At 53.7% G+C, this 26,395-nt stretch overlaps 1 protein-coding gene across 1 annotated transcript; it reads left to right on the top strand.

The window, feature by feature from the left end:
• Positions 1 to 26,395, top strand: LOC311186152 (leukocyte immunoglobulin-like receptor subfamily A member 6; the record flags this gene model as incomplete). The annotated part of the gene is given in 15 exon segments (XM_084257038.1): positions 1 to 62; positions 5,186 to 5,283; positions 5,478 to 5,513; positions 5,668 to 6,024; positions 6,165 to 6,464; positions 6,663 to 6,944; positions 7,220 to 7,519; positions 22,279 to 22,560; positions 22,835 to 23,150; positions 23,152 to 23,210; positions 24,811 to 24,936; positions 25,246 to 25,327; positions 25,405 to 25,442; positions 25,638 to 25,687; positions 26,255 to 26,395. Coding segments are annotated over 15 exon segments (2,529 nt in total).

Genomic DNA, 26,395 nt, shown 5'->3' with positions numbered 1-26,395 from the left:
ATGCCGAATCCTTGCGGTGGTGAGATCAGCCTGCGGGAGGAGGGGGCAATGGACACTTTCAGGTGAGGGGGAAAGAGAGGTTGCTCTAAGCCGACCTGCCCTCCACGAGCAGCCCAGAAGCTTCCCCAGAGGGAAGGAAAGGTGAACACAGGAGTTGAGCTTTGACTGAAGCGCATGAATCAAGGCTCTGTGGACCCCAAATAGAACTCGGAGGGTTCCCAGGAACTGTCCTATCACCTCACCTTCTCCAGCCCGGCCATAGTCTTTTCTTTTCATAATACGCTACCTCAGCATCAACAACTGGCAGGGTCAGGCAGCAACCCAAGTCGGGCTTCTCCACAGCACTGTTCCCCGAATGCAGGACGTTATCTGACTGACTCCGGTTCTGCCACTGAAGCTCAAAGGCACCTGTTTCTGGCAGAATGACCAGACCATGGTGCTCTAACAGAAAACACCCCAACGTCAGGATGGACACCTCTGGAGTCTTGCCATGTTATTATACATCTAAAGAGAAACTGGGCTGGTGTGGGTTGGCCAAGGCAACCCCGAATTTTTGGGACTGCCCCTAAGTAGAAGGTAAGAACCTACAGCCCCTGCTCCCACCTGGCTGGTTAGGGCCCAGGACTTCCCTGGACACAAGGCCTGTGCAGGACTCTCTGCCCAAATCTCCAGCTGGCCTCCCTGCTGAGGGGGCCGCAGGGCTAGGCTGGGCTTCCTCTCTTCTACCCATTTTTTTTTTTTTGACTGGGTTGTTATCTTTGTTTTTGTTGAGTCTTAGCACCTCTTTGTAGATCTTTGTGATCAGTCCCTTATCATTAGTATTGTGTGCAAATTTTTTCTCCCAATCAGTGGGGTCTCTTCGTTTTGGTTAATGTCTCTTTCGCTACACCGTGTGGCTTCAGACAGCACCACTCCCAGGTCGGCCTCTGCACTGTGAGTGCGGGATCTGCTGCTGACACACCTGCTCCTTCCCCAAACGCCACTCTCCTCCTCGATCACGCGAACCCCCAAATCACTTCCCGGGACCATTTCCAGAATGCTTGCCTCAGTGAGGCTTTTTTGTTTGTTCAGTGAGAAACCCTCCTATATAATCTGAAACCTGTGGGCAGGGGGCAGGGAAGATGGGTGGGGAACATGAAGAAAATAGCTGGCTGGGGCCATTTTCCCTCCAGACTCCTCTTCTTCTCGGTTGGTCCTTAGCTTTGGCTGTGAAAATAGAGTTTTCCTTTTCTCCACACAGCGGTGATTATTTCTAAGTCCACAGAAGCAGAGACCGTACACCCAAAAGCACTGCCCGCTCACTGCCGGGCACAGACCGCCCCGTCCCGCACCCAGGCAGAATCCCGGCGGTCAGTGCCGTCCCCCCATTCCTGAAGGAGGCGGAGGCAACGAGACCCAGTCACCTCCGTGCGTAGCGCCTCACTCTCGGCCCTGGAAAGCGGATGGAGAGTGTGCTGTGACTTCATTTTCAACATTTTCCCATTTTTCTTCAGTTGCTCTTTCCCACGCGGATTATTTAGAAGTGTGTTGTTTGATTTCCAAATAGTGGAAGATTTTTCGGTGAGCATTCCACCGGCAAACTTTAACTTAAACTCCATTAGGGCCAGAGAAGAAGAGGCGTGTGATATTAATTCTCTGATTAAATGTGTCAAACGTTGCTTTACACCAAGGATACGCACTGCCGTGGTCGATACCCCGTGTCCACTTCAAAGTGTAACAGGGGGGTCCCCAGGAAAGGAGGAGGTTCCAGGTTCCCTGCCCGACCCAGAAGGAGGGTGGAACAAAGCAGGGAGAGAATCAGCTACAGAGGAGACTGAGGATGGAAGGAAGCAGGATGCAGCCAGAAGGAGACCTGGAGGAGGCGCGTGGAGCCGAGAGACACGTGAAGAAACTGCGCCTGCCTTTTGGTCGTGGATGGGGTGACACAGATGTGGGTGAGAGACTTGTGGGGAGGTGACAATGGCGGGTTTTGTCTTGATTTTCATTTTGCTCTTTTCCCTCCAGACTTGTCTGGTTGTTTCAGATCCTTTTCTGTGGGTCCCCCTAGAAGATGCTTTGGACTTGTGGCAGGCTTTGGGGCCTTGCTCTGGGCCAATCCCATTTACCCACGAGGGGACGGGTCACTTTGGGTGCTTGATTTAGAAACTAGATTCTTTGCCTTTCCTGTCTTGTTTCCTAATTGTGTTAAAGTTCCTTCCCATTGAAGTCTCATATGTTTTGTGTTGACGCGGCAGATGGCAGAGCCAGCAGGTTTGAGGGGTCTGGGCTGCCCCTCTCCCTGTCCTATAACATTTTGTGTTGATGCCGCAGATGGCAGAACCTATTTAGATCAGGCAGGTTTGGGGGTTCTGGGGTACCCCTCTCCCTGCCCTGTAACAAAAGGAGTGTATATTTTTGCTATTGGTTGTGTTGTCATTTTTTTTTTAAAGATTTATTTATTTATACATGCAAGCACTGGGTACAGTCAGAAGCGCGGGAGGGTGAGAGAATTCACCAGAGCCAGAGCGGGGAGCAGAGCAGGCAGAAGGACCGAAGGACACTGCTGAGGGGAGTAGCGGGTGGCAGGAGAGGTCTGCGCGCCATGTGGGACCCTCGCCCAGCGGCCGGGGATCGAACCGGCGCTGCAGAGGCTGCGGGCAGCCTCGCAACCTAGTGCCCAACTGCTGTGCCACCGTGGGGGCCCCTGATTTGCCATCTATTTGAACTATCAGTTACCAAGAGAGGAAAAATCCCTGACTTTAATAATTGTGGGTTTACCAATTTTCCTTTCATTTCTGTCCATTTTTATGGATGTTGAAGTGCTGGGTTTTGTGCAAACTCATTTAGGATTATTATGTCTTCTTACCAAATGGACTTTTTATCGTGTAATGTAGCTCTTTACCCCTGATAATTTTCTTGTTCAAAAGAGGCAGATAAAAGGGTCAGTGTCAATGGTAGGAAACATGATTTCAGAATCATGAGACTGAGGGATGGAAGGAAGGGCCAGGAGCCCAGCACGGCAGACTGTCCCTGGAAGAGGAAAAGGACAAGGACACACATTCTTACCACAGGGTAACAAAAGCAACCAGTCCTGCTGATCCTCATCATCAGCCCACAGAGCTGACTGTGGTTCTGATTTTCAGTACAGTAAGATATTAGATCTGCGCTGACTGCAGTCACAAAGTTTGTGGTTAACTACAGCGGCCACGGAAAACTGACAGTTTCTCTTGTGGTTGATGTGCGCATGACGCACTCTGAGCCTTTTTCTTTTTGATCTATTTACATCGTTGTATTAACTATTTTTAAAATATAGCATTATACAAGTTTTTCAGGTGTGCATAACTCAAAATCAACATGTCTATAGATAACACTAATTTTTAAAATGAATTTTTTGTACACTGCACACAGTTGGGTCTTACTACTCATTAACACAGTCCCACGATCTTTGCCATTTAACTGTGCTTTCTCCATTTATATCTAACGTAATTATTGAGAAGGATGATTTTGTTCATTTTCTCTTTGCCACCCCTATAGTTGGCTCTTCAGTATTCCTTTTCCTGCTTTCTTTCAGCCTTCAGAATATTATTAGCATTCATTTTAATTTAGCTATTGGCATTTTAATTATAAATTTCCATGTTTTTTAAAGTGGGTGTTATAGTTGTTACAATATATACAACCTAATTGTACAGTTTCAGTATCTTTGCTTTCAGCAGCCATACAGATTTTAAAGAAATTAAAAAGAGAAAAATATGCTATTACATCTACTAGATATTTACCCATTTTTAACTCATGGCTTGGGAGTCCAAGTTTCCCTCCGGTTTATTGCCTTCCTGCCTGAAGAATTTACCTTGTCACTTCCTTTCAGGTAAGTTGGCTACAGATTCGGAGCTCCTCCTCTAAGAAAGACTTCATTTTGCTTTCATTCTAGAAGTATGTTCATAGAATATTCATAGGCATATGTTCAGAAGAATTACAGTTGACTGTTCTTGTCACCCAGAACTTTTAAATCTTCTGAATGTGATGGATTCTATGTGAAATCTGTGATCATTCAAGTTGTTTTGCTTCTGCATATACCTGGTATGTACCTGGTATTATTCACCCAATACTTTTAATATTTCTTATCTTGTTTTCACTAGTCTGATTATGATTATGATCTGCATGAACAGAAACCACCCCCTACAACCATCTCATCCCAGTAAACACCCCGTGATTCCGCAGAGCTCTGCCTTCCTCGGCTTGCCCTTGGCCACACTAACCAGCTGACTCCCTTCCAATCTGAGGAGCACGTGACTCTGGCCCCAGTCCACAAACTGCAAATACATGTTTTTATAGTTCTGTGTAGGGGTTCGAGGAGAAACCCCGTAAACCACTCGCACTGCTGATCCACACGCCATCCAGAGCCCTCCTCACCGTCTCCACATGAGGAGGCTGCTGCTCACCATCTCCCCTCTGCCTCAGACACTCCAGACAGCGCCTGCGCTCAGGACCCTGGGACCAGGCCCAGCCCAGTGGCCGCTCTCCAGCCTCAGCGCAGGCAGGGCCGCTCTGGTCAGGGCTCAACCCCACCTCTAAGCTAAGCCCTGCCCAGGCCAGGGCCGCTCACCCCAGAAGGACCCCCAACCAGGACCACAGAGTGCAATGTCCACGGATGGTTACTCAATCCCACGGTCCCATTTTCGTCTTTCTTCCAACTGGCAGTCTCACAGCAAGATGATGACACAACATTCGCATTGAGCACACCATTATGTGTCTCCCTCCACCTGAGCCCGGGGACCAGGGAAAACCTCTGTCACCCTCACCACAGAGGGACATGCTAACTACTCAATAAACACTGACTCACAGGGTAGCTGATGAAAGAAGGGAAGAAAATTTGCATTTACAGAAACTCAGAAAAGGGAAGTGGCTAAGGCAGACTTGAGCAGCCTCAGGGCTGGCCTCCTGCATCCTCAGCCCCTGGTCTGGGCCCAGGTCCCTCTCTGGATGAGGGTTTGTCACGAGGGGGAGGCAGAGCCTATGGGGGTCTGAGACTCACATCTGCTCTGGGAGGTCCCAGAGCCCCCGTCTCCTGGTCAGGTCCTTCAGGAAGAGCAGAGTGAGGCCCCTTAGAGGGGCTGTTCCCCATCCTGTGCAACCGCAGATGAGGAACCCCTGCTTGCCACATGGACATAGAACTGGTCACATCCTCTGCATCTGTTTGTGCTGCCAGATTCTGTCTGTCCTGCCAGGCTCTGTGGACTCACATCGTCTGCACCACAGGGGACATGGGAGGCAGCACCCCGACCCTCATGGTCCTTCTCTGCCTGGGTGAGCTTCAGGGGATGAGGAGGGGTGGCTTCTTCCTTCCATGTCTGGCCTGAGAGTCCCCAAGACTCAGGAGCTCTGTGGGGACAGCACTTCCGGGAGGGGAGATGTGCTCAGCCCTGATCTGAGCAGTCCTCGGGGCCAGCCAGGTCCGAGCTCCCCTGTGGGGGGACAAGTCTCACAGGCCTCTCTTCCAGGGCTGTGTTGGGGCCCATGGGACAAGGTCCAGGCAGGTGAGTGCTCCCCACGCCTCCTGCCTCAGCCCAGGGCCCCCGGACAGTGGGGGGAGCACAGTGGTGTGGGTGATGGGACCTGCCTGGAGGGGCTGAGTGACGGCTGGGGAAACTGAGGGAGAAGCAGCCCAACACTCACCGGACTTCTTTGCAGGGACCCTCCCCAAACCCGCCATCTGGGCCGACCCAGGCCCCGTGGTCCCCGTGGGGAGCCCTGTGACCCTCTGGTGTCAGGGGTCTCAGCAGGCGCAGGTCTACCATCTGTACAAAGAGAGGGTCTCTGGAGCCGTGGAGACGGAGCGACCACACAGCTCCAGCGACAGGGTCGGCTTCCACAGGGAACACACAAGTGCGCACGATGCGGGACGATACCAGTGCGCCTATAACAGCTCCAGCGCCTCCTCCGAAAACAGCACCAGCGCCTCCTCCGAAAACAGCACCAGCGCCTCCTCCGAAAACAGCACCAGCGCCTCCTCCGAGAGGAGTGACCCCCTGGCCCTGGTGGTGACCGGTAAGTGGGGAAACTGGGTCCCCTCCGGCTGGGGCTCCCCCTCACGGGCAGAGGGAAGAAGAGCGGGCTCAGGAGACCTCACTGTCCTCACTGGGTATTGGGGTGATGGTCCCCCTGTAACACACTCTCTCCTCCCTCAGGAGCGGGGACCCCACCCTCCCTCTCAGCCCAGCCCAGCCCTGTGGTGGCCGCAGGAGGGAACGTGACCCTCGCCTGCAGCTCACAGAACGTATCCGGCACTTTCCATCTGCTGAAGGAGGGAGACTCAGACCCGCCCCGACAAAGAAACTCAAGTTTTCTCCAGGGGAGACACCAGGCCCTCTTCCCCGTGGGCCCCTCGAGCCCCTCCCACGGGGGCACCTACAGATGTTACCATAATTCCTACTCCTACCCCCTCATGTGGTCCGCGCCCAGCGCCCCTCTGCGTCTCCAGGTCACAGGTGAGGCTGCACCTCTTGTCACGTCCCTCCGGGCCCAGGGACTGGCTAAGCCCGTGTCCAGGGGGTGACGTGGGGCCAGTGACGTGGACTCCTGGGTCCAGATCCCAGCGCAGGGGCGTGGGAGGGACGGTGAGAACTCACCGCAGCCCAGTGGGCAATGCGGGGTGACCCTCGGGGCCACTGTCCCCGTGTCCCCAGGAGCGTACGGGGAGCCCTCCCTGTCGGCGCAGCCGGGCCCCCTGGTGCCGTCTGGACACAACCTGACCCTGCGGTGCGGCTCGGGGGCCGGCTTTGGCAGCTTCGCTCTGACCAAGGACGAGGGGCGCACGGGCCCCCAGCGTCTGGACGGGCAGCACAGCCCCGACTTCCCCCTGGGCCCTGTCGCCCGCACCCACGGGGGCCAATACAGGTGCTACGGGGGACACAACCTCTCCCACGCGTGGTCGGCCCCCAGCGCCCCCCTGGACATCCTGATCGCAGGTGAGGAGCCGCCCTGGGTCCCGGTGTGCTGTTGAGGGCCCGGGCCCAGGTCACTTTGGGGGTGACGTGTCCAGGGGGAGGGTCCTGGCAGAGGCCGAGATGGACAGTGGTCGAGGGAGAGCGAGCGAGAAAGGGGGTGAGGGGCACAGACATAGAGAGACCCACACAGGAGTGGAGGACCGGGCGTCCCAGAGGCCCCGGAGCAGGACAGGGGCCCTCGGCGCAGGGTCAGGGGTGTGGGGTTGGGGGGGTCTCTAACGCCAAACCTCCCCCAGGAATGGACCCGAAACCCTCCCTCTCAGCCCAGCCCGGGCCCACCGTGTCCCCGGGGGAGAACGTGACCCTGCAGTGTCGCTCTGACGCCCGCTCGGACACCTTCTACCTCTCCAAAGAGGAGTCGCCTGCGTCCCCCCAGCGCCTGCGTCTGCAGGACACAGCTGCCCCCTCTCAGGCCCTCTTCACCTTCAGGGCTGTGACCTCAGCCCACGGGGGCACCTACAGGTGCTACAGCTCACACAGCACCTCCCCGTTCCTGCTGTCACACCCCAGTGACCCCCTGCGGCTCCAGGTCTCAGGTGAGGAGCCCCTGCATCCTTGTGACCTGGGCTGGGGTGGGAGTAAGGTTAGGGGAAGGAGGGGATCAGCCAGGAGGGGAGGGAATCACCTCCAGTGGAAAGAGAAGCCTGAGCAACTCGCTCCCTGGCCCCCAATGCTACAGCCACCCGGGTGACGCACAGAGCCCCCATCCCACAGGCACCAGGACCCTGGCGACCAGGGGCTGGAGTGGTGGTGACCTGGGGCACAGGCTCCAGGGACTCAGGACTGTGACCTGGGGCAAGGGAGCTGTTGCCCCCCTCACCCAGGGAGGAACAGCTGGCCAAAGCGGGAACAGCACCCCGCTCTGCTCCTGGGAAGCTGTGTGATGGCTGTGAAGGGCCGTGTGGGGAGCAGAGGAGCTCAGTCTGGACTGGGCTCAACCCCTTCCTGAGATAAGGGCTGAGAAACTTCCTTCTTCTCTCTGGGTCTGATTCCTCCTGCACCGGATGCAAAGGCCGCTTGGACACTGCACGTGGGGCCCCGGGTGGGGGGCATAGGGAATCTGACCCCTCTCCCGTAGGCACAGGGGCTCAGCCTTTTGAGGAGCAGAGTACAGTTAGGAAAGACCCCTGGATTTTCCAATCCTGCTCTCTACCCCACGTGGGGTCTGAGGGTCGTGTCCCTCCCCCGTGCGGGGTCACCGTCTCCATAACCAGCTTCCCACCCCTCCCCGGGAGACAGGCCTCAGCATGGAGCCTGCTCCCGCCCACAGCTTTCCCTCCTGCCTGACCCAAGGCACAAGCCCCAAGGGTGGGCGGGTGCACGCCTCTGCAGAGGGGGAGAGGGGCTGGGGGCTGGGAGGTGGTGGGAACAGGTCTCTGCACTGGGGTTCTGCCCAGAGAGTGAGGGGACAGCAGGACAACAATTATGATGGGGACGAAGTGGAGGCCCACGCCTGCGTCCAGTCCCAGTCCTGCCGTGTACAGGCTGGTGACCTGGGCCAGTTGTTAACCTATCTGAGCTCAGTTTCCTCATCTGTATGTGGGGGGCGAGGCGGGGAGGCGGGGAGAGCACAGACCTGCATGTGCCTGCACACAGTAGGTGCTCAATTCAAGGGTGTCCTGTCTCCTCCGTGACGTTCACAGATGCCTGGGATGCTGGGTATGTAAGAGTCCTGACCGGGGTCTCAGTGGGCTTCATCCTGCTGCTCTCCCTCCTCCTCCTCCTCCTCTTGCTCCTCCGACAGCGGCATCAGAGTAAACGCAGGAAGTGGGGTGAGTAGGGGACAGGGTGACCGGGTCCCCAAAGGCAGTGGGCTCCCCAAGTGATGAGGGTGGACAGAGGGAAACAAACAGGTAGGTCAGCTTAGAAAACTTCTCTAGCATCTCAACTCAGAGAATCTAAAAAGAAAATAATACAGTCCCTGTGTACAATTTAAGTCTTTTTTCATTTTTTTCAGTATCATGAAATATTGAGACATGTAAGCTAGGAGGATGAGGGCCCAGGGGTGAGCACTGAACCCATACACAGGACCTCAGTCACCCCTTCCCCTGGATCTCAGTGCCCGTCTGGGACAGGGCAGCTGTACCCCTGAGAGCTCAGGAAGCCCCAAGAGACACTCCCTGTTCTGTCCCAGCAGATGCTGCCCAGACAGACACACAGCCTGAGGAGGGGGTGCAGCTGGACCCTCAGGTGAGACCCCTGCTCCTGTCCAGACACCAGGCCCTTCTTGTCCCTGCATGTCATCAATGGACACTCTGTCCCTTTGTCACCTGCTCTAAGCAGCGCCCACACACTCTCCTCTGGCAACTGGGTCCTGCTGGGGTTTCACCCTCCTGCTTTCCGTGACCTCATGTCCCTCCTCAGGGTCCCCTTCTTGCCACCTCATCCTCTGACATTATGGTTGTTGGGGAGCAGCCCTAGGGCTCAAGGGGATGCATGAGAAAGTGAATCACCCGCCATCCCTAGCACATATGCACAAGGACCTCACTGTTCACCCTGCTCCACTGGGTGCTGCAGGGTCAGCAGTGGACACACTGTCCACTCTCCTGAGCACTCCTAGGGGTGAAACAATGTGCAAATGAGTGGAGAACCTCCCAGAGAACAGCATACACCAAGGGAATTATGCAGGAGCAGGGGGTGGGGACAGGAAACAGCAAGTGCAAAGGCCCTGAGGCAGGATGTGCTTCAGGGAGAGGGTCAGTGGGATGGAGCCGAATGAGCAGAGATGGCGCCTTAGATAGAACCAGGACCTCAGACACATCCAAATGCCACAAGGCTTAGGAAGTCCCTGAGGACTCCAGCACAGAAAGCCATTTTTTAAAATATTATGAAGTTTTATGAAGTAACATAGTAGTTTATAACGTTGTGTCGGCTTCAGATGTACATTGTAATTTGACACCTGTATCTGCTATGTTATCTTCACCACCCAAAGTCAGGTTTCCATCCTCACCAAATAATTGACCCCTTAACCATATTTGCCCTCTGTTAACCACCATTGTGTTCTGGTAGTCTGAATGTTTTGTTTTGTTTTTCTTACTTGTTTTGTTTCTTTATCTTACACACAGAAGTAATATAATATGGTATTTGCCTTTTTTGCATAATACCCTAAAGATCTATCCATGTTGTTGCAAGTGGCAGAATTCTTTTTTAATAGCTGACCAGTATTCCCTTGTGTATATAGACCATGTCTTCTTTATCCACTCAACATTCAATTTAAGCTGATTTAAGTGGTTTGCAAACCTGACTCTTGAAAACGATGCTGCAATGAACATAGGGCACATAAATATTTCAAATTAGTATTTAAAGGCAGCATGGAGATTTCTCAAAAACTAAAAACAGAAATTCCATGTCATCTAGTTATGTCACTTCTGGGTATTTCCCCAAAAAATACAAACCCTTAAATTCAAAGTCATATATGCACCCCCTAGAAACAACCTACATGCTTCCTGATCATGTAAAGAAGACAATGAAATAATACGCAGGTGTTTTTTTTAAAGACGAAATCCTGCCATTTGCAACACAAGTGGACCTAACCAGTAAGTAGTATGCTTAGCCAAAGGAGCCAGGTAAAGACAAACCCCATATGATCTCACTCACGTGTGGGATATAAAAGACCCAACAAACAAACAAATTAAATAAAAGTAATCTTTTAAACTATAAGACCAAATCAGTGGTTACCAGAAGGGAGTTGGGGGGTGTGTACCAGTAAAGGGGGCCAATGTATGGTGAAAGAAAGGCCTGGACTTTCGGCAGTGAGCTAAGGTAGATGTACACATTGGTTTATAATAATACTTCTCTTGGGCCTCCCTGGTGGTGCAAGGGTTAAGCCTCAGCACTATGAAACTATCTGCAGCCACTGCAGCACGATTTGATCCCCAGTCAGGGAGCCCACCCACAGGGCGCAGCAGACCTCTCCTGTCTCCCCACTGCTCCCCTCAGCAATGTATTTCAGTTGATCCACCTCGGATTCTGGCTGTCTCTGTTTCTCCCCATTCTGTTTCTGGGGAATCCTCTCACCCCCCATACCTCTGGCCTGTACCCCAGTTCTTGTATGCATAAATAAATCTTTAAAAAATAATAATAATACGTAGTGAATGAAACTTACAGGTTATAATGAAATGTTACTTCAATAAAAACTAAAAGAAATAGGGCCTTCCCGGTGGCACAGCGGTTGAGTGCTGGGTTGCGAAGCTGCCCACAGCCTCTGCAGCGCCGGTTCGATCCCCGGCTGCTCCCCGGCCACCGGAGGAGGGTCCCACATGGCGCGCAGACCTCTCCTGCCCCCCACTGCTCCCCTCAGCAGTGCACTTCAGTCCTTCTGCCTGCTCTGCCCCTCGCTCTGGCTCTGGTGAATTCTCTCACCCTCCCGCGCTTCTGACTGTACCCAGTGCTTGTATAAATAAATAAAATAAATCTTTAAAAAAAACAAAAAACGTTTAAAAAAAAACTAAAAGACACAAATTTGTGTTTTCATATATTTGTATTTCACGTTAGATCTTCTTTGAAAGTTTGTGTCATTCACTGAAGAGTCATCTAGTGCTGGATGTTTTTTGCAGGGAGGCAGGCCTTTGATTGTTTCAATGTCCTCACACAAGATCAGGCTGTATAGATTTCTCTTGCTGACTCAGTCTTAGAAAATTGTTATGTGGGGGGAAGCAAATATTGTCTAAAAAATTTAAAAAATGATAAATGTTAAAATAAATAAATAAAAAATAAAGACCCCCCTACATCTAAAGAAAATCTAAAAATAAAGAATACAGTGGGAAACAAAAGTGAAAAAAAGAAAATTGTTATGTTTCTAAGAATTTTCCATTTCTTCTGGATTATCCAGATTGCTGGCATATAGATATCCACACTAATCTTGTAAGGTTCTTTGTATTTCTGTGTTATCTGTTATAACTTTTCCTCTTTTGTTTCTTCCTCTTTTTTTGCTTTCTCTTGTTTGCTGAGTGAGTCTAAATAGATCAGCGAAAACAAGAATTGATTCTTTGAGATGACTGAATTTTTCAAGGCTCACATTGGCAACTGGAGAAAATCCACACTGAAATCAAAGACACCGTTTCTCTCTTGCTGTCTCTCCAGCAGAGCATGAACAGTGAAGATTCCCAGGGGGTGATGTATGCCCAGGTGAACTGTAGAAGACGCCAGCAGGGAGTGACGGCCTCTCCTTACCCCCTGACGGAGAAACTGCTAGACATGAAGGACAGACAAGCCGAAGAGGTCAGGCAGATGGGCAGTTAGTGGGTTCCATCCTCTCAGGCCCCCAGGTGTCACCCACCCCAACCATACTCCTTCCTCTCACTCTCCCCCCTACAGGCTGCCACATCTGACGTTCCCCAGGAGGAGGTGACCTATGCCCAGCTGAAGTGTTTGACCCACAGACAGGGGACAGCACCCATTTTCTCCCCATCAAAGGAGTCCCCAGCAGAGCCTAGCGTGTACGCTGCCCTGGTCATTCACTAGCCCGGGAAGGACTGGACCCCACACTACAGGGGCAAGACACAGGGGCCCCGGAAGGCCCAGGAGCTGCCCCCACCGACGCACCCTACTGACCCCAGGCAGCCTGACTCCTAAGACAGACCCCCAGGGGCTCCTGGAACCCTGTAGCAGTGGCCTGACTCCGACAGCAAAGGTAAATAACATCCTCACATTTTGGAGATAAAGCAATGGCTTGCCATTAATTGATGCGTGTGATGACCTCCAAGCAGAGGTGAGAGAATGTTGTAAGCTGAAGAGCAGAAATATTACATTAGAAAATAAAAGCCTAAATATTATATCCAGAGTTTTTAAAGAACAGCAGACTATTCCAAATGAAGGTGAAAGGAAAGAAATAATAATGATAACAATAGCTACTAATGAGGACAAACAAAAGTAGAAAAAATAAAGCAAAAAAAAAATAGTTCTTAAACCATTAACCACACTAACAAATCCTCACCACCATGGCCGAATGCAAAAGAAAGGCAGATGTTACCCTTATCAGGATGCTCACAGACTGTGACCAGAGAACAGAACACAGAGTACACTTTTATGTCAGAAAAGTCATGACTTATTTTTTCTGTTTTCTATGCAAAAATGCATGGCGATTTTTCCGACAGCCCAATATTAGCAATGTAGTACCAAAAACCTCAAAAACAGAAGGGTACATAGGACATCTGAGACGCCACGTATAGTAAGTATATTGACTACAACTTAAAATTTTCCTGCAAAGTAAAACACTGCGTCTGAAAAGATTCACTCATGAACTCTGCCAGACAGGTGTGCACCTAAGAAACACACGCACTCACACACACGCACAATGCGCATATCAAGCTGACACAGCCTCTCCTGAGAATGGTGAAGGGATATTTTCCCCAGGACATCGTGCTGTTCAGGAATAAAATGCTGCCAAAACTGACAAAGAAGCTACAATGGGGTGGGCCTCCCTGGTGGCACAGGGGTGAAGTTTCAGAGCTATCAAGTTATTGGCAGCCACTGCAGCACGATATGATCCCCGGCCAGCTGACCCACAGGACGCAGCAGACCTCTCCTGTCTCCCCGCTGCTCCCCTCAGCAGTAGATTCAGTAGATCCACCTGTTCTGCTCCCCACTCTGTCTCTAGTGAATCCTTTCATCACCCCATACCCCTGGCACCTCTGGCCTGCACCCCAATCCTGGTATGCATAAATAAATAAAAACAAATTCTGAAAACAAAAAGAAACTGCAATGGGAACATCACAGGAAGCTCTCCCTTGTGGACTCAGGAGTAGAGTCCTAAACAATTACTTGCAAATAAGAGTCTACAATACAGTAAATGAATAATATACCAGGACTGTGCTGGCACGCTTTTTTTTTTTCAGGAATACATTGTTAATATCATAATTAAAAATTTATTAAAAGAATTAAACACTAAAATAAAAAATAGAAGAAATGATCCTATCAATACATGCGAAGCTTTCGATAACACAGACACCAATTTATAATGGAAAACAAACTCAGAAATGAGGCGATTTCTGGTCATTTACCAAGGCACCTTTTAAAAATCTCTCACAGAACTAAATTCTTAAAGTAAAAACCAGAAATTTCCCTGCCTGTGACATAGGCTGCCCTGGACCGTTGGCTCCTAGGCGTGTGCCTGTTGTGAGGCTGCAGCCACAGCAGCTGCTGGGGAGCGCGCTGGGTAGCCCTCAGCCCTGAAGGCTGCACTCTGTGGTCTAAAGTCAAGAAAAGGAGGGCCTCCCCGGTGGCGCAGCGGTTGAGTGCTGGGTTGCGAAGCTGCCCATGGCCTCTGCGGCGCCGGTTCGATCCCCAGCTGCTCCCCAGCCACCAGAGGAGGGTCCCACATGGCGCGCAGACCTCTCCTGCTGCCTGCTGCTCCCATCAGCAATGTACTTTGGTCCTTCTGCCTGCTCTGCTCCCCGCTCTGGCTCTGGTGAATTCGCTCACCCTCCCGCGCTTCTGACTGTACCCAGTGCTTGTATAAACAAAACAAACAAACAAACAAATAAATAAATAAAACATGCTTCTATTAAAAAAAATAAAAAATAAATAAAGTCAAGAAAAGGAGCTGCCACCGCTGTTGCTGTTTCTAGAGATGTCGCTTACAAGGAACTTAAACACCTGTTGGATTCCAAAGACGTTACCTTCATTGCTGGTAGAGATGGGGTTCCTGAGCATGCAAAAATCCCTGGGTCTGTCAATAGGAAATTTTTGTTACAGCGTTCAGGAGAGCACATTTATATGCCAGTGGCTGAGGCAGGGAAAGGTCTGCAGATGAACCCAAAGACTCGGAAGAGAAGCACAATGAGGTAAAGAGCCCAAGCTGATGGCGTTTCCTTGCTTAGCCAGAGTGAGAAGCAAGGTGAAGGTGTGGATACAGCGACATCCCAGGCGCCAGCAGCGCTCAGTACGAAGCCAGAAGGTGGAAGGGGTGGGTAACCTGTGAATTTCCAAAGAAGGAACAGGGAAGGTGAATTTTGGAATCAAGCAGTTTCTCTGCATGTATACAGGCGGCCTAGGATAGCAAAATGAGCAAAGAGAATGTCTGCTTCTAGTCGGGAGGGCACTCAGTGTTACGCTCTGATGGGTGGAATAAACTGTTACTCACAGGTTACAAAAGTGTGCACATGGAAAATCTAAAATAATGTATAAAAATCTGTCATTCTCATTTGAAAGGATGTGTCAGATCTCACTGGATCTGTGAACTCTAGCAAATGATGGACCATTGCACAATCTACCACCTGCTTCTAGAAGCAGAGGAGAAAGAGGACCAGACCAGAAGCTATTCAAGACATAATGGCTCAAATTTCCCCAAACGTCTATCTTCATAAAACAAGTGACCCCAAGACAGGAAAAGCCCCAGTAACCCACGCCAGATGCATCATAACCTACTAACACAAGTCAGATTTAGGGCTGCGTGAGCAGAAAGGTGCCTTACCACAGAGGGGGCCACTCAAGGGGCCCCGGCTTCCATCACTCCCAGCGTCCCTGGGGGTTGGGCACCGCTGCCCTGAATTTCGATCACTGCTGGGCGAGGGGTGAGACTGGGCCCACGGGCAGACCGAGGGTGGCGGTGAGTCCCACAGAGATGTGGTTTAGACACGCGTGTTCCCCATCCACCCACCCTGTCCCCGATGCCTCCTGGACAACCATCACCCACTGCCTCAGGGCCTGGTCACATGGGCACAACGTGATTTATGCGGTGTGCTGTTCACAACCCTACTCAGGGAGCCTAAGAGAAATCTGAGAGAGATGCCCACAGTGAGCAGACCTGTGGAGGATCGGCAGGATAGTACAACTGTGGTGGCAAAGGAGCCAGCAAGGTGTTAAAATGGACAGACTCGGGCTAGTAGCAATGGCTGGCCTGCACTGTCAGGGGGCTGGAGGGACCAAACTGGACAGAAGACCAGGACACCCAGGAAGGAGGTGCCATGGGCAGATGTACAGGGGTGGGCCTGACACCTTTTTAGTCAGCCACTGAGGCGCCCCAGAGAGCCCACTGTGGAGAGGACCTGGACACCAGCAGGTGGCTGGGCCAGCGGGCTCAGCAGTCTCTGGCCCGTGCTGCCTAGCATTGACCCGTGAGGCACAGATGCAGGTGCCTAGAGAGGTGGGTCCCAACGGCCTCTCACCAAGAATGATTGGCTGCAGAAACAGAGGCTCTCCATTGCTGCGCAGCGGTCAGCGCTGTGTCCTGAACACCCTACCCTTCTCAATGGGAGGGACCAGACGTGTGTTTGCGGGCTGATGTTCCTGGTGGGCTGGGTGTAACGGATCCTAGCCAGTAGGTGTGTGTGCCCGTGCCTTTTATCAGCTTTGGCCAAGGTGGAAATTCGTGGCACTATCACCAACACCAACATGTAAGCGTAGCCATCATTCCTGACGCGTCCACGGTGACCTTTCACTCAATCTGCTCTCCCCACACCCACAACGAAGCTAACAGAGATCGGATTCCTACATGTGGAAGCTCCTTTATAGAGTCCTCAGGATTTCTGCCACTCGCGAGTGTGTGGACTGGGAGTAAGACAGTTCTGTTCCTTCTCTCTGTACTGGGACGCCTTTGTTCCTTTCTCATCGACTGCACCAGGTGTCACGAGAGCATCATTGCCTGTTCCCAGCCGCAGGGGGATGTATTCAGTCTGACGTTAGCCAAACAGGTTATAAATGCTCTCTGTCTGGCTCATGAAGTTCCCTTCTGATCCTGCGTAGCTGAGCCTTTTGTTGAGTGGCGTCTGTGTGCATATATTTATAGACTGACGTGGGTTTTCTTTCCTACTTTCTTTTCTTATTCTGCTAACATGGAGGTTACTTTTGTGGACTTCCACATCTCAGGATCAATCCCACTTGCCTGTAATGGCATATTGATGTCTTATTGCTAATTAGACCTGATTTTAATGCTGGCATATTAAGATTGTCCATTGTTGGTACGGCTGGCTTTCCTTTGCTGCTATTTTGGTGAGGATTTTGCATCAATGCTGTTGAGAGACATTGGTCTTCCACTCCTTGTCTGAGTGGTGAGGTGTCTGTCTGAGTCTGGAGTAATGCTTGTTCATACAAATCTCGCTGCATGTTCCCTTCTGTATTTCCTTGAAGAGACTGTGTTATTTCCTCCCAAATGTTTACTAGTCTATGCCGGTGAGACCATCATGGCAGGGAGTGTCTTTGCTTGAAAGTTGTTTTAACTGCAAATTCAATTTATTGTTTTCAGAATATTCAGATCATTCCACCTGGAGTGAGTTTTTATAGTTTGTGTCTTGCAAGAATTAGTCCATTCTGTTTCAGATCTCAAATTTGCCGACACAGAGTTGCTTCTAGCATTCTTTCCTCACCCTCTTGATGTCAGTGGGGTTGTGGCGATAGCCCATCACTTGTTCCAGGCTTGGCAAATGTGTCTTCTCTATTCTATGAGGAGTCTGGCCAGAGCTTTGTCAACTGAGTCTTTTTAAAGACTCAACTTTGGATTTCGCTGATTTTTCTTTTTCTGTTTTCAGTTTCATTGATTTCTGCTCTTTAGCTTATTTTCAGGTGAGTTTGCTCTCCTTTTTTTGTGTGTGTCGCAAGGTAGAAGCTTAGATTAGTCATTTGAAACCATCCTTTTTAAAAGATGAGCATTTGCTGCTCTCACTTTCCTTCTAAACCTGGCTGTACAGCATCCCACAGAGTTTAGTGTGATGTATTTTCATTTTCATTCAGTTAAAAATAACTTTCTAATTTTCCAGGGTTCCTCTTTGCCCCGTGGGTTATTTGGAAGTGTGTTGTTTAATTTCCAAAAAAATTAAAAATGCCTAAGAATACCTTTCTAGTTAATATATTTTAGCTTAAATTCCATTAGAGTGAGAAAATACGTGTGATATTCCTTTAGGTGTGGTAAACGTTGCCAAGGATATGAACTATCTTGGCCAGCAATCCACATGCTCTTGAAACAAATGTGCCGTTTGCTGTGGCTGTGTCTTCTCTGTGTCAATTAGTTTGTGATAAGAGGGAGACAGATGGGTCAGTGTGCGTGATAGGCAATGCGATGCCAGCATCACGAGGCTGAGGGGCAGAAGGAAGCAGCCAGGAGCTCAGCAGGACAGATAGTCCCCAGAAGCAGAAAAGGAGAAGGACATTCTTTCTTGCCACGGAGTAACAAAAGCAAGCAGCCCTGCCGATCCTCAGCGTCAGCCACGGAGCTGGTTGTGGTTCTGACCTGCAGGACAGTGAAAGATTGCATCTGTGCTGGCTGCAGTCACGGAGGAGTTGTGTTAGCTGCGGCAGCCATGGGAGACCAGCATGGCCATGCCGGCGCTCCTGGATAATCTCACAGTGCAGCTTTGTCCTTCTACTCTTTTTTTTTTTTTAGAGGCATGTTTTATTTATTTATTTATTTGTTTGTTTGTTTGGTTGGTTTTTTGTATATACATGCACTGGGTACAGTCAGAAGCGCGGGAGGGTGAGAGAATTCACCAGAGCCAGAGCAGGGAGCAGAGCAGGCAGAAGGACCGAAGGACACTGCTGAGGGGAGCAGCGGGCGGCAGGAGAGGTCTGCGCGCCATGTGGGACCCTCCTCCGGGGGCCGGGGAGCAGCCGGGGATCGAACCGGCGCTGCAGAGGCCGCGGGCAGCCTCGCAACCCAGCACTCAACCGCTGCGCCACCGGGAGGCCCAGTCCTTCTACTCTTAACCTATTCACAGGATTGTATCAAAGTGAGTTTCTTGTACTGCATTTAGTTGGGATGGGTGACAGCTGTGCTTGGGGACTGAGTTATTCTATTCTTTGAGGGGAGCCACATGGAAACAGGTGAGGTCTGCTGCACCATGTGGGTAGGTCCCCGGCCGAGGATTGAATTCGTGCTGCAGAATCTGCACACAACTTCACGGTGCTGTGCTCAACCCCTTGCACCATTACAGAGGCCCAATTCTTTGAGTCGCAGAGATTCATCTTTTGCTTTCTGTTTTTGAGATATCCAACTGCATTTGAAGTATTTCCTGAGTTTCGTTTCCCAGCTCGCCAATCTTCAGGTTCCGTTCTCGGATGCCTATTATGAAACAGCTCTTAGGCGTCCTTTCATTTGATGAAATTTGATCTATGAAATTTCACAGCACTTTCCCCCTAAACGCCTCTTCCTGCATCGAGGCTGCCATCTTTTCCTGTAACTGCCTGAGGATTCGAGCATGCTTACTTTCAAATCACTTTTTTGTCGTCACTCTCGCCTTGCTTGAGATTTCCCAGAGAAAAGGTCATTGTCACCTCCGTGTGAAGGCTCACAGGGGAAGCACCTGCTCAATTTGACTGTAAGAAAACGCTTTGCTCTGATTTTGAGTAAAATGCCCTGCTGCAGGCCTGGTAAGGACTCACAGGCCAGAGGGAGAGCTCTGCGCAACAGAGGTGGCTCAGGTGTGACGGAGGACAGTGCAGAGAAACACAGTGCAGCCACAGGAGCAAGGAGGTTTGTGGAAAGAAAACCCAGTCCCAGGTCAGGAGGGGGGTGTTCTTCCTTCTGAGAAGTGGGGCCCAGCCCTCTCAGTCTCTGCCCACGCCATCTATCCCTAGAGTCCTCCTCCTGTGAGCCTCCCTGGCCACTCCGGGCTCAGGCACACTGGACTGGCCTCAGCGGCTCCTCTCCTGTGCTCACGTCCACCACCAGTCACGCCACAGTGCCCGAGCCCTTCATCACACCTCCTGTCCATCACTGGACTCAGGTCTGCGTCCTCACATCAGCTTCCTGCCTGGACCTCACTTCCGGCACCCTTCACTCTATCTCAGGCCTCTCACCTCCTCCCAAACACTGTTCACACGACTCACTCTGCTCTGAGCCTGTGCTGCCCACATCTTCCCTGGGGTCCCCCCTCGAGCAGACCTCACATTCAAGGCTGAGAACCATTAGGCTTTGGCGAAAACTGCAGCCTGGCGAATACAGCCCCGCCCAAACATCAGCGCCCAGCGACAGCCACCACCCCACAGAGAGCTCTGCCTCTGTCAGCTGTGCCCTCAGCCACCCTGATCAACCAACTCCCTTCCAATCTGAGCAGACACCTCCTCTCTCACCCCACCCAACTGTGACTTTGTTATGGGTGTCTGTAGGGATTCGAAGAGAAACCCCGTAAACCACTCGCACTGCTGATCCACACGCCATCCAGAGCCCTCCTCACCGTCTCCACACGAGGAGGCTGCTGCTCACCATCTCCCCTCTGCCTCAGACTCCAGACAGCGCCTGCGCTCAGGACCCTGGGATCAGGCCCAGCCCACTGGCCGCTCTCCAGCCTCAGCGCAGGCAGGGCCGCTCTGGTCAGGGCTCAACCCCACCTCTAAGCTAAGCCCTGCCCAGGCCAGGGCCGCTCAATCCAGAAGGACCCCCAACCAGGACCACAGAGCACGATGCCCACAGATGGTTACTCAATCCCATGGTCCCATTTTCGTCTTTCTTACAGCTGGCAGACTCATAGCAAGACGATGACAGAACACTCGCACTGAACATGCCACGCGTGTTCCCCTCCACCTGAGCCCGGGGTCCAGGGAAAGCCTCTGTCACCACAGAGGGACGTGCTAACTGCTCAACAGACTCACAGGGTAGCTGATGAAAGAAGGGAAGAAAATTTGCATTTACAGAAACTCAGGAAAGGGAAGTGGCTGCCGGGTCACACAGCTTCCAAAAGAGGCTAAGGCACACTTGACAGCCTCAGGGCTGGCCTCCTGCATCCTCGGCCCCTGGTCTGGGCCCGGGTCCTTCTCGGATGAGGGTTGGTCATGAGGGGGAAGCAGAGCCTATGGGGTCTGAAACTCACACCTGCTCTGGGAGGTCCCACAGCCCCTGTCTCCTGGGCAGGTTCTTCAGGGAGACCAGAGGGGCTGTTCCCCACCCTGTGCAACCACAGATGAGGAACTCCTACTTGCCACATGGACATAGAACTGGTCACATCCTCTGCATCTGTTTGTGCTGCCAGGCTCGGTCTGCCCTGCCGGGGTCTGTGGACTCACATCGTCTTCACCGCTGGAGACCATGGGAGGCAGCACCCCCACCCTGACCCTCATGGCCCTTCTCTGCCTGGGTGAGCTTCAGGGCATGAGGAGGGGTGGCTTCTTCCTCCCATATCTGGCCTGAGAGTCTCCAGGACTCAGGGGCTCCATGGGGGCAGGACGCTGGGGAGGGGAGATGTGCTCAACTCTGGATCTGAGCAGCCCTCAGGGCCCAGTCAGGCCTAGAGCTCCCCTGTGGGGGGACACGTCTCACAGGTCTCTCTTCCAGGGCTGTGTCGGGGCCCACGGGACCAGGTCCAGGCAGGTGAGTGCTCCCCACACCTCCTGCCTCAGCCCAGGGCCCCTGGACAGTGGGGGGAGCACAGTGGTGTGGGCGATGGGACCTGCCTGGAGGGGCTGAGTGACAGCTGGGGAAACAGGAAGAGGCAGCCTGACACTCACCGGACTTCTTTGCAGGGACCCTCCCCAAACCCGCCATCTGGGCTGACCCAGGCCCCGTGGTCCCAGAGGGGAGCCCTGTGACCATCTGGTGTCAGGGGTCTCAGCAGGCGCAGGTCTACCATCTGCACAGAAAGGTGGGCTCTGTACCCGAGGAGATTAAGACACTTCAGAACGGTTTCCTCATCGAATCCATGCATGCCGGCTGGGAGGGATCATACTGGTGTCATTATCAAAGCCGCCATGACAGGTCAATGGGGAGCAATTACCTGGTCCTGAAAGTGACAGGTAAGAAGGAGCCGGGTGTCTTCCCTTCTCGGGCCCCTTCACCAGCAGAAGGGAAGGAGTGTGGCCTCAGGGGACCTCCCCCCTCAGTGTCTACACCCGAGACATCGGGGTGCTGGGCCCCTTTCCACAGCTTCCTCCTTCTTCTTCAGGAGCGTACCCTGCACCCTCCCTCTCAGCCCAGCCCAGCCCTGTGGTGGCCGCAGGAGGGACCGTGACCCTCGCCTGCAGCTCACAGGGCACATCCGGCACTTTCTATCTGCTGAAGGAGGGAGGCGCTGACCCGCCCCAACCCAAGAGGGGGTCTTGGTACCTTCAGGGGAGATACCAGGCCCTCTTCCCCTTGCGCCCCTTGAGCCCTTCCCATGGGGGCACCTACAGATGTTACCATAATTCCTACTCCTACCCCGACCTGTGGTCCGCGTCCAGCGCCCCTCTGCATCTCCAGGTCACAGGTGAGGCTGCGCCCCAGGGACTGGCTAAGCCCGTGTCCCGGGGAGCCGGGGGTGATGTGGGGCCAGTGACGTGGACTCCTGGGTCCAGAACACAGCGCAGGGGCGTGGGAGGGACGGTGAGAACTCACCGCAGCCCAGTGGGCAATGCGGGGTGACCCTCGGGGCCACTGTCCCCGTGTCCCCAGGAGCGTACGGGGAGCCCTCCCTGTCGGCGCAGCCGGGCCCCCTGGTGCCGTCTGGACACAACCTGACCCTGCGGTGCGGCTCGGGGGCCGGCTTTGGCAGCTTCGCTCTGACCAAGGACGAGGGGCGCACGGGCCCCCAGCGTCTGGACGGGCAGCACAGCCCCGACTTCCCCCTGGGCCCTGTCGCCCGCACCGACGGGGGCCGGTACAGGTGCTACGGGGGACACAACCTCTCCCACGCGTGGTCGGCCCCCAGCGCCCCCCTGGACATCCTGATCGCAGGTGAGGAGCCGCCCTGGGTCCTGATGGGCTGTTGAGGCCCGGGCCCAGGTCACCTTGGGGGTGATGTGTCCAGGGGGAGGGTCCTGGCAGAGGCCGAGATGGACAGTGGTCGAGGGAGCGCGAGCGAGAAAGGGGGTGAGGGGCACAGACATAGAGAGACCCGCACAGGAGTGGAGGACCGGGCCTCCCAGAGGCCCCGGAGCAGGACAGGGGCCCTCGGCGCAGGGTCAGGGGTGTGGGGTTGGGGGGGTCTCTAACGCCAAACCTCCCCCAGGAATGGACCCGAAACCCTCCCTCTCGGCCCAGCCCGGGCCCACCGTGTCCCCGGGGGAGAACGTGACCCTGCAGTGTCGCTCTGACGCCCGCTCGGACACCTTCTACCTCTCCAAGGAGGGGTCGCCTGCGTCCCCCCAGCGCCTGCGTCTGCAGGACACAGCTGCCCCCTCTCAGGCCCTCTTCACCTTCAGGGCTGTGACCTCAGCCCACGGGGGCACCTACAGGTGCTACAGCTCACACAGCGCCTCCCCCTTCCTGCTGTCACACCCCAGTGACCCCCTGCGGCTCCAGGTCTCAGGTGAAGAGCCCCCACCCGCCTGTGTCTTTGTTGTCTCTGCAGGGTCCTGTCCCAGAGAGCGTGGGCTGGGAGGGAAGTAAAGGCAGGAGAGGGGAATCAACCTGAATGTGAGGGAATTACCACCTATGGGATGGAGAAAGCCTGACACCCCTCCCCCCAACACAGAGACCAGCCTAGAGGTGACCAGCTGTGGCCTCCAGCCCACAGGCACCAAGACCACCTGCTCTGGATGGCCTATTCCCGGGGGCTGGGACTGGCATAGACGAGGGGACATAGAGCTCCAGGGGCTCAGGGCTGGCGGGTGCCTGGTGGGGCAGAGGAAGATGGTGCCCGCCCCCCCACCACGCAGCAGCAGCAGGCTGGATTGTGGAAAAGGCAGCCCCTCTTCGCTCCCTACGTGATCCCCAGGGTTCCGTGATGAGGCGGGTGCAGATGCGTGAGGGTCTGTTGTGGAGGAGCGCAGTTCTGGAGTTGGCTTAACCACTTCCTGAGATAAAGGCCCAAGAAACTGCCTCTCACTGGAACCCATTTCTCAGGCACATAGATCCCGAAGGCTGCTTGGACAATGTGGAAGGGTGTTCTGGGGCCTGGGGGTGTCTGACCCTTCTATAAGCTCAAGGGGTCAGCCTTCCACGGAGAAGAGGGCAGTTAGGAAGAAACAGGCTGGAGTTCCACCCTGGTTCCAACCCCAGCTCCCTACCTGACGTGGGATCTGAGGGGCGTGTCCCTCTCCAGGGCCGGTAGCCTCCTGCCATCTCCCCAGGTGACAGCCCTTAGCCTGGGGCCTAGTCTCCACAGCCTCCTACCTGCCTTCCCCAGACACGGGCCACACGCCCACATGGGCTCCTCAGTCCATGGCAGGTACAGGCCTCTGCAGAGGAAGATAATACCTGGGGAACTGGGAGTGAGGACCGAGATTCAGGAATGTCTTTGAACTGCTCTGTCTGAAGGACAAGGGGACGGCATACAATCATTATTGAAAAAGTGAACCCTCAGGGGCCTCCCTAGTGGCGCAGGGGTTAAGCACCGCACTATGAAGCAATTGCAGCCTCTGCAGCCTGAGTTTGATCCCCAGCCGGTCCGGGAGCAACCCACATGGCGCAGCAGACCTCGCCTGTCACGTCCACTGCTCCCCTCAGCAGTATGTTTCAGTCTGCCTGTTCTGCTCCCCACTCTGTCTCTGGTGGATCCTCTCACCCCCTGCACCTCTGACTTGTGCCCCCGGCTCTTGTATGCATAAATAAATCTTAAAAAAAAAAAGTGAACCCTCAGTCCCGGGTCCAGTCCCAGACCTGCCGCATACAGGTTGGTGACCTGGGCAGGTTTTGGTGGCTTTTTTTTTTTTTTGGCATAAAACTGGGATACAGGACTGAGGTGCCAGGAGTGAGAGGATTCACCAGAGACAGAGGGGGGAACAGAACAGGCAGATCGACTGAAATACACTGCTGAGGGGAGCAGCAGGGAGAAAGGCGAGGTCTGCTGCACCACGTGGCTCAGCTCCCTGGCCGGGGATCAAACTCAGGCCACCAACCCCTAGGCCCATGAGCTCTCTGAGCTCAGTCTCCTCATGTATACTTGGGGGGGAGGGGGGGAGCGGAGGAGGGCAAGAGGAAGCAGATCCAGCAAGTGCCTGCACACTCAATTCAAGGGGTCCTGGCTCTCTCATCACCTCACAGGTGCTCAGGGTCTAAACTGGTGGTACCTGAAAGTTCTGACTGGGGTGTTGGTGGTGGCCTCCCTCCTGCTGCTCTCCCTCCTCCTGCTTCTCCCACAGCAGCGTCAGGGTGAACACAGGAAGTCAGGTCAGTGGGGTGAGTAGAGGATGGGGTGACCCAGGTACGTGAGGGGGCGTGGCTCTCCCAGTCACGTGAGGAGGGTGGGCCGGGAACCAGGCAGAGAAAAAAGATGAGAATATCGGCTAGAAAATTTTCTAATATTTCCCCATGAGAAAATCTGGAGAGACTAAATGTAGTGCACACTAAGCAGTTTAGAGGATTCTTTTGACTCCTTTAAAATGTAACCACCGGTTTTGTTTACTGTTTGAAAGTTCTGTTGTGACTTCTGCAAGGCCATGGCGGGAGGAAGGGGTTTGTATTTTTTATCCTCTGCAGTCTCCACGCAGTCAGATTCCGATTTCCAACTTCCCACAGAGGCTGCCGCGTCCACACCCAAGGACAGGGGCCTGCAGGACAGGTGAGACCTCTGCCAGTGACCCCCCCCATTCCCAAACACCCACCCCGCAGGCCATTAATGCCCCCTCTACTCCCCAGTTCAGGCCCAGCTGCTGGCATCCAGGAGGAGAACTTGTGTAAGTAGATGAGGAGACTGTCCTGGGGAGGAGCCAGGGAACCAGAGACTGCGGGAGACATAGGATTGGGCTTGGAGGTGACAAGGCAATAACCAACCCTGTGTGGCCCTGGCCACGTCACTAATCCTCTCTGGGCTTCTGCTGAGCTCTCAGGAACCTCAGCTAAGGTGGGACCCTTTGCTCTGTCCTTGCCAGATGCTGTCGTACAAGACCCACCGCCGGAGACCAGGCAGCTGGACCCACAGGTGAGCTCCCTCGGCCCAACCAGCACCCCGCCCCTTCTTGTCCAGCCACCGCACACAGCAACCACTCCTCCACCCTCACCCCTCACAGCAAGCTGGGGCACGGGATCCGCCCTTCTGGAGGAATGCTCTCTGGGTGGTTGCACCCCACTCCCTCTGCTGGTCTCCCCAGCCTCAAGCTGCTGCATGCTCAGGCCCAGTGGCGGGGCTGGAGGTTATGGTGGGACAGGCAGTGTGCCTTCTGCAACTGACCCGCACAGAGGTCCCTAAGCAGCTCAGCCCCACCTGCCCGGCCTCTTTCCTTCTGTCCAGTGGGTGAGGATGGGCCCATCCACCAGGGCATTCACTCTGCCCACACTCGCCAGTAGGTCAGATGCTCTTGCCAGCCAGCAGACTCAGAGAGCCGACCACCAGTGCCAGCTGCCACAATAGAACCAAGGAAACCAGACTCCCCTCTCCCGCCCCCCCGAGGCCGCCCCAGCCCCTTCGACAAAACCCCCTAGGACTACATCTCTTCCTCTCTGGCTTACCCCACCCCATACCTAGACCCCCACTCTCCCCTTGATCTAGGATGCTGCACCTGAAGGCCCCCAGGAGATAACCTACGCTCAGCTGAACTACTTGATACTCACACAGGAAACATCATCCCTATCCTCCCCCTCAGAGCTGCCCGGGCATGGGTCCGTGTATGCTGCCCTGGATGCCCACTAG

This window comes from Talpa europaea (genome assembly GCF_964194135.1).
Source record: "Talpa europaea genome assembly, chromosome: 16".
NCBI lineage: Eukaryota > Metazoa > Chordata > Mammalia > Eulipotyphla > Talpidae > Talpa > Talpa europaea.
This window is presented reverse-complemented; position numbering and strand designations above follow the sequence as displayed.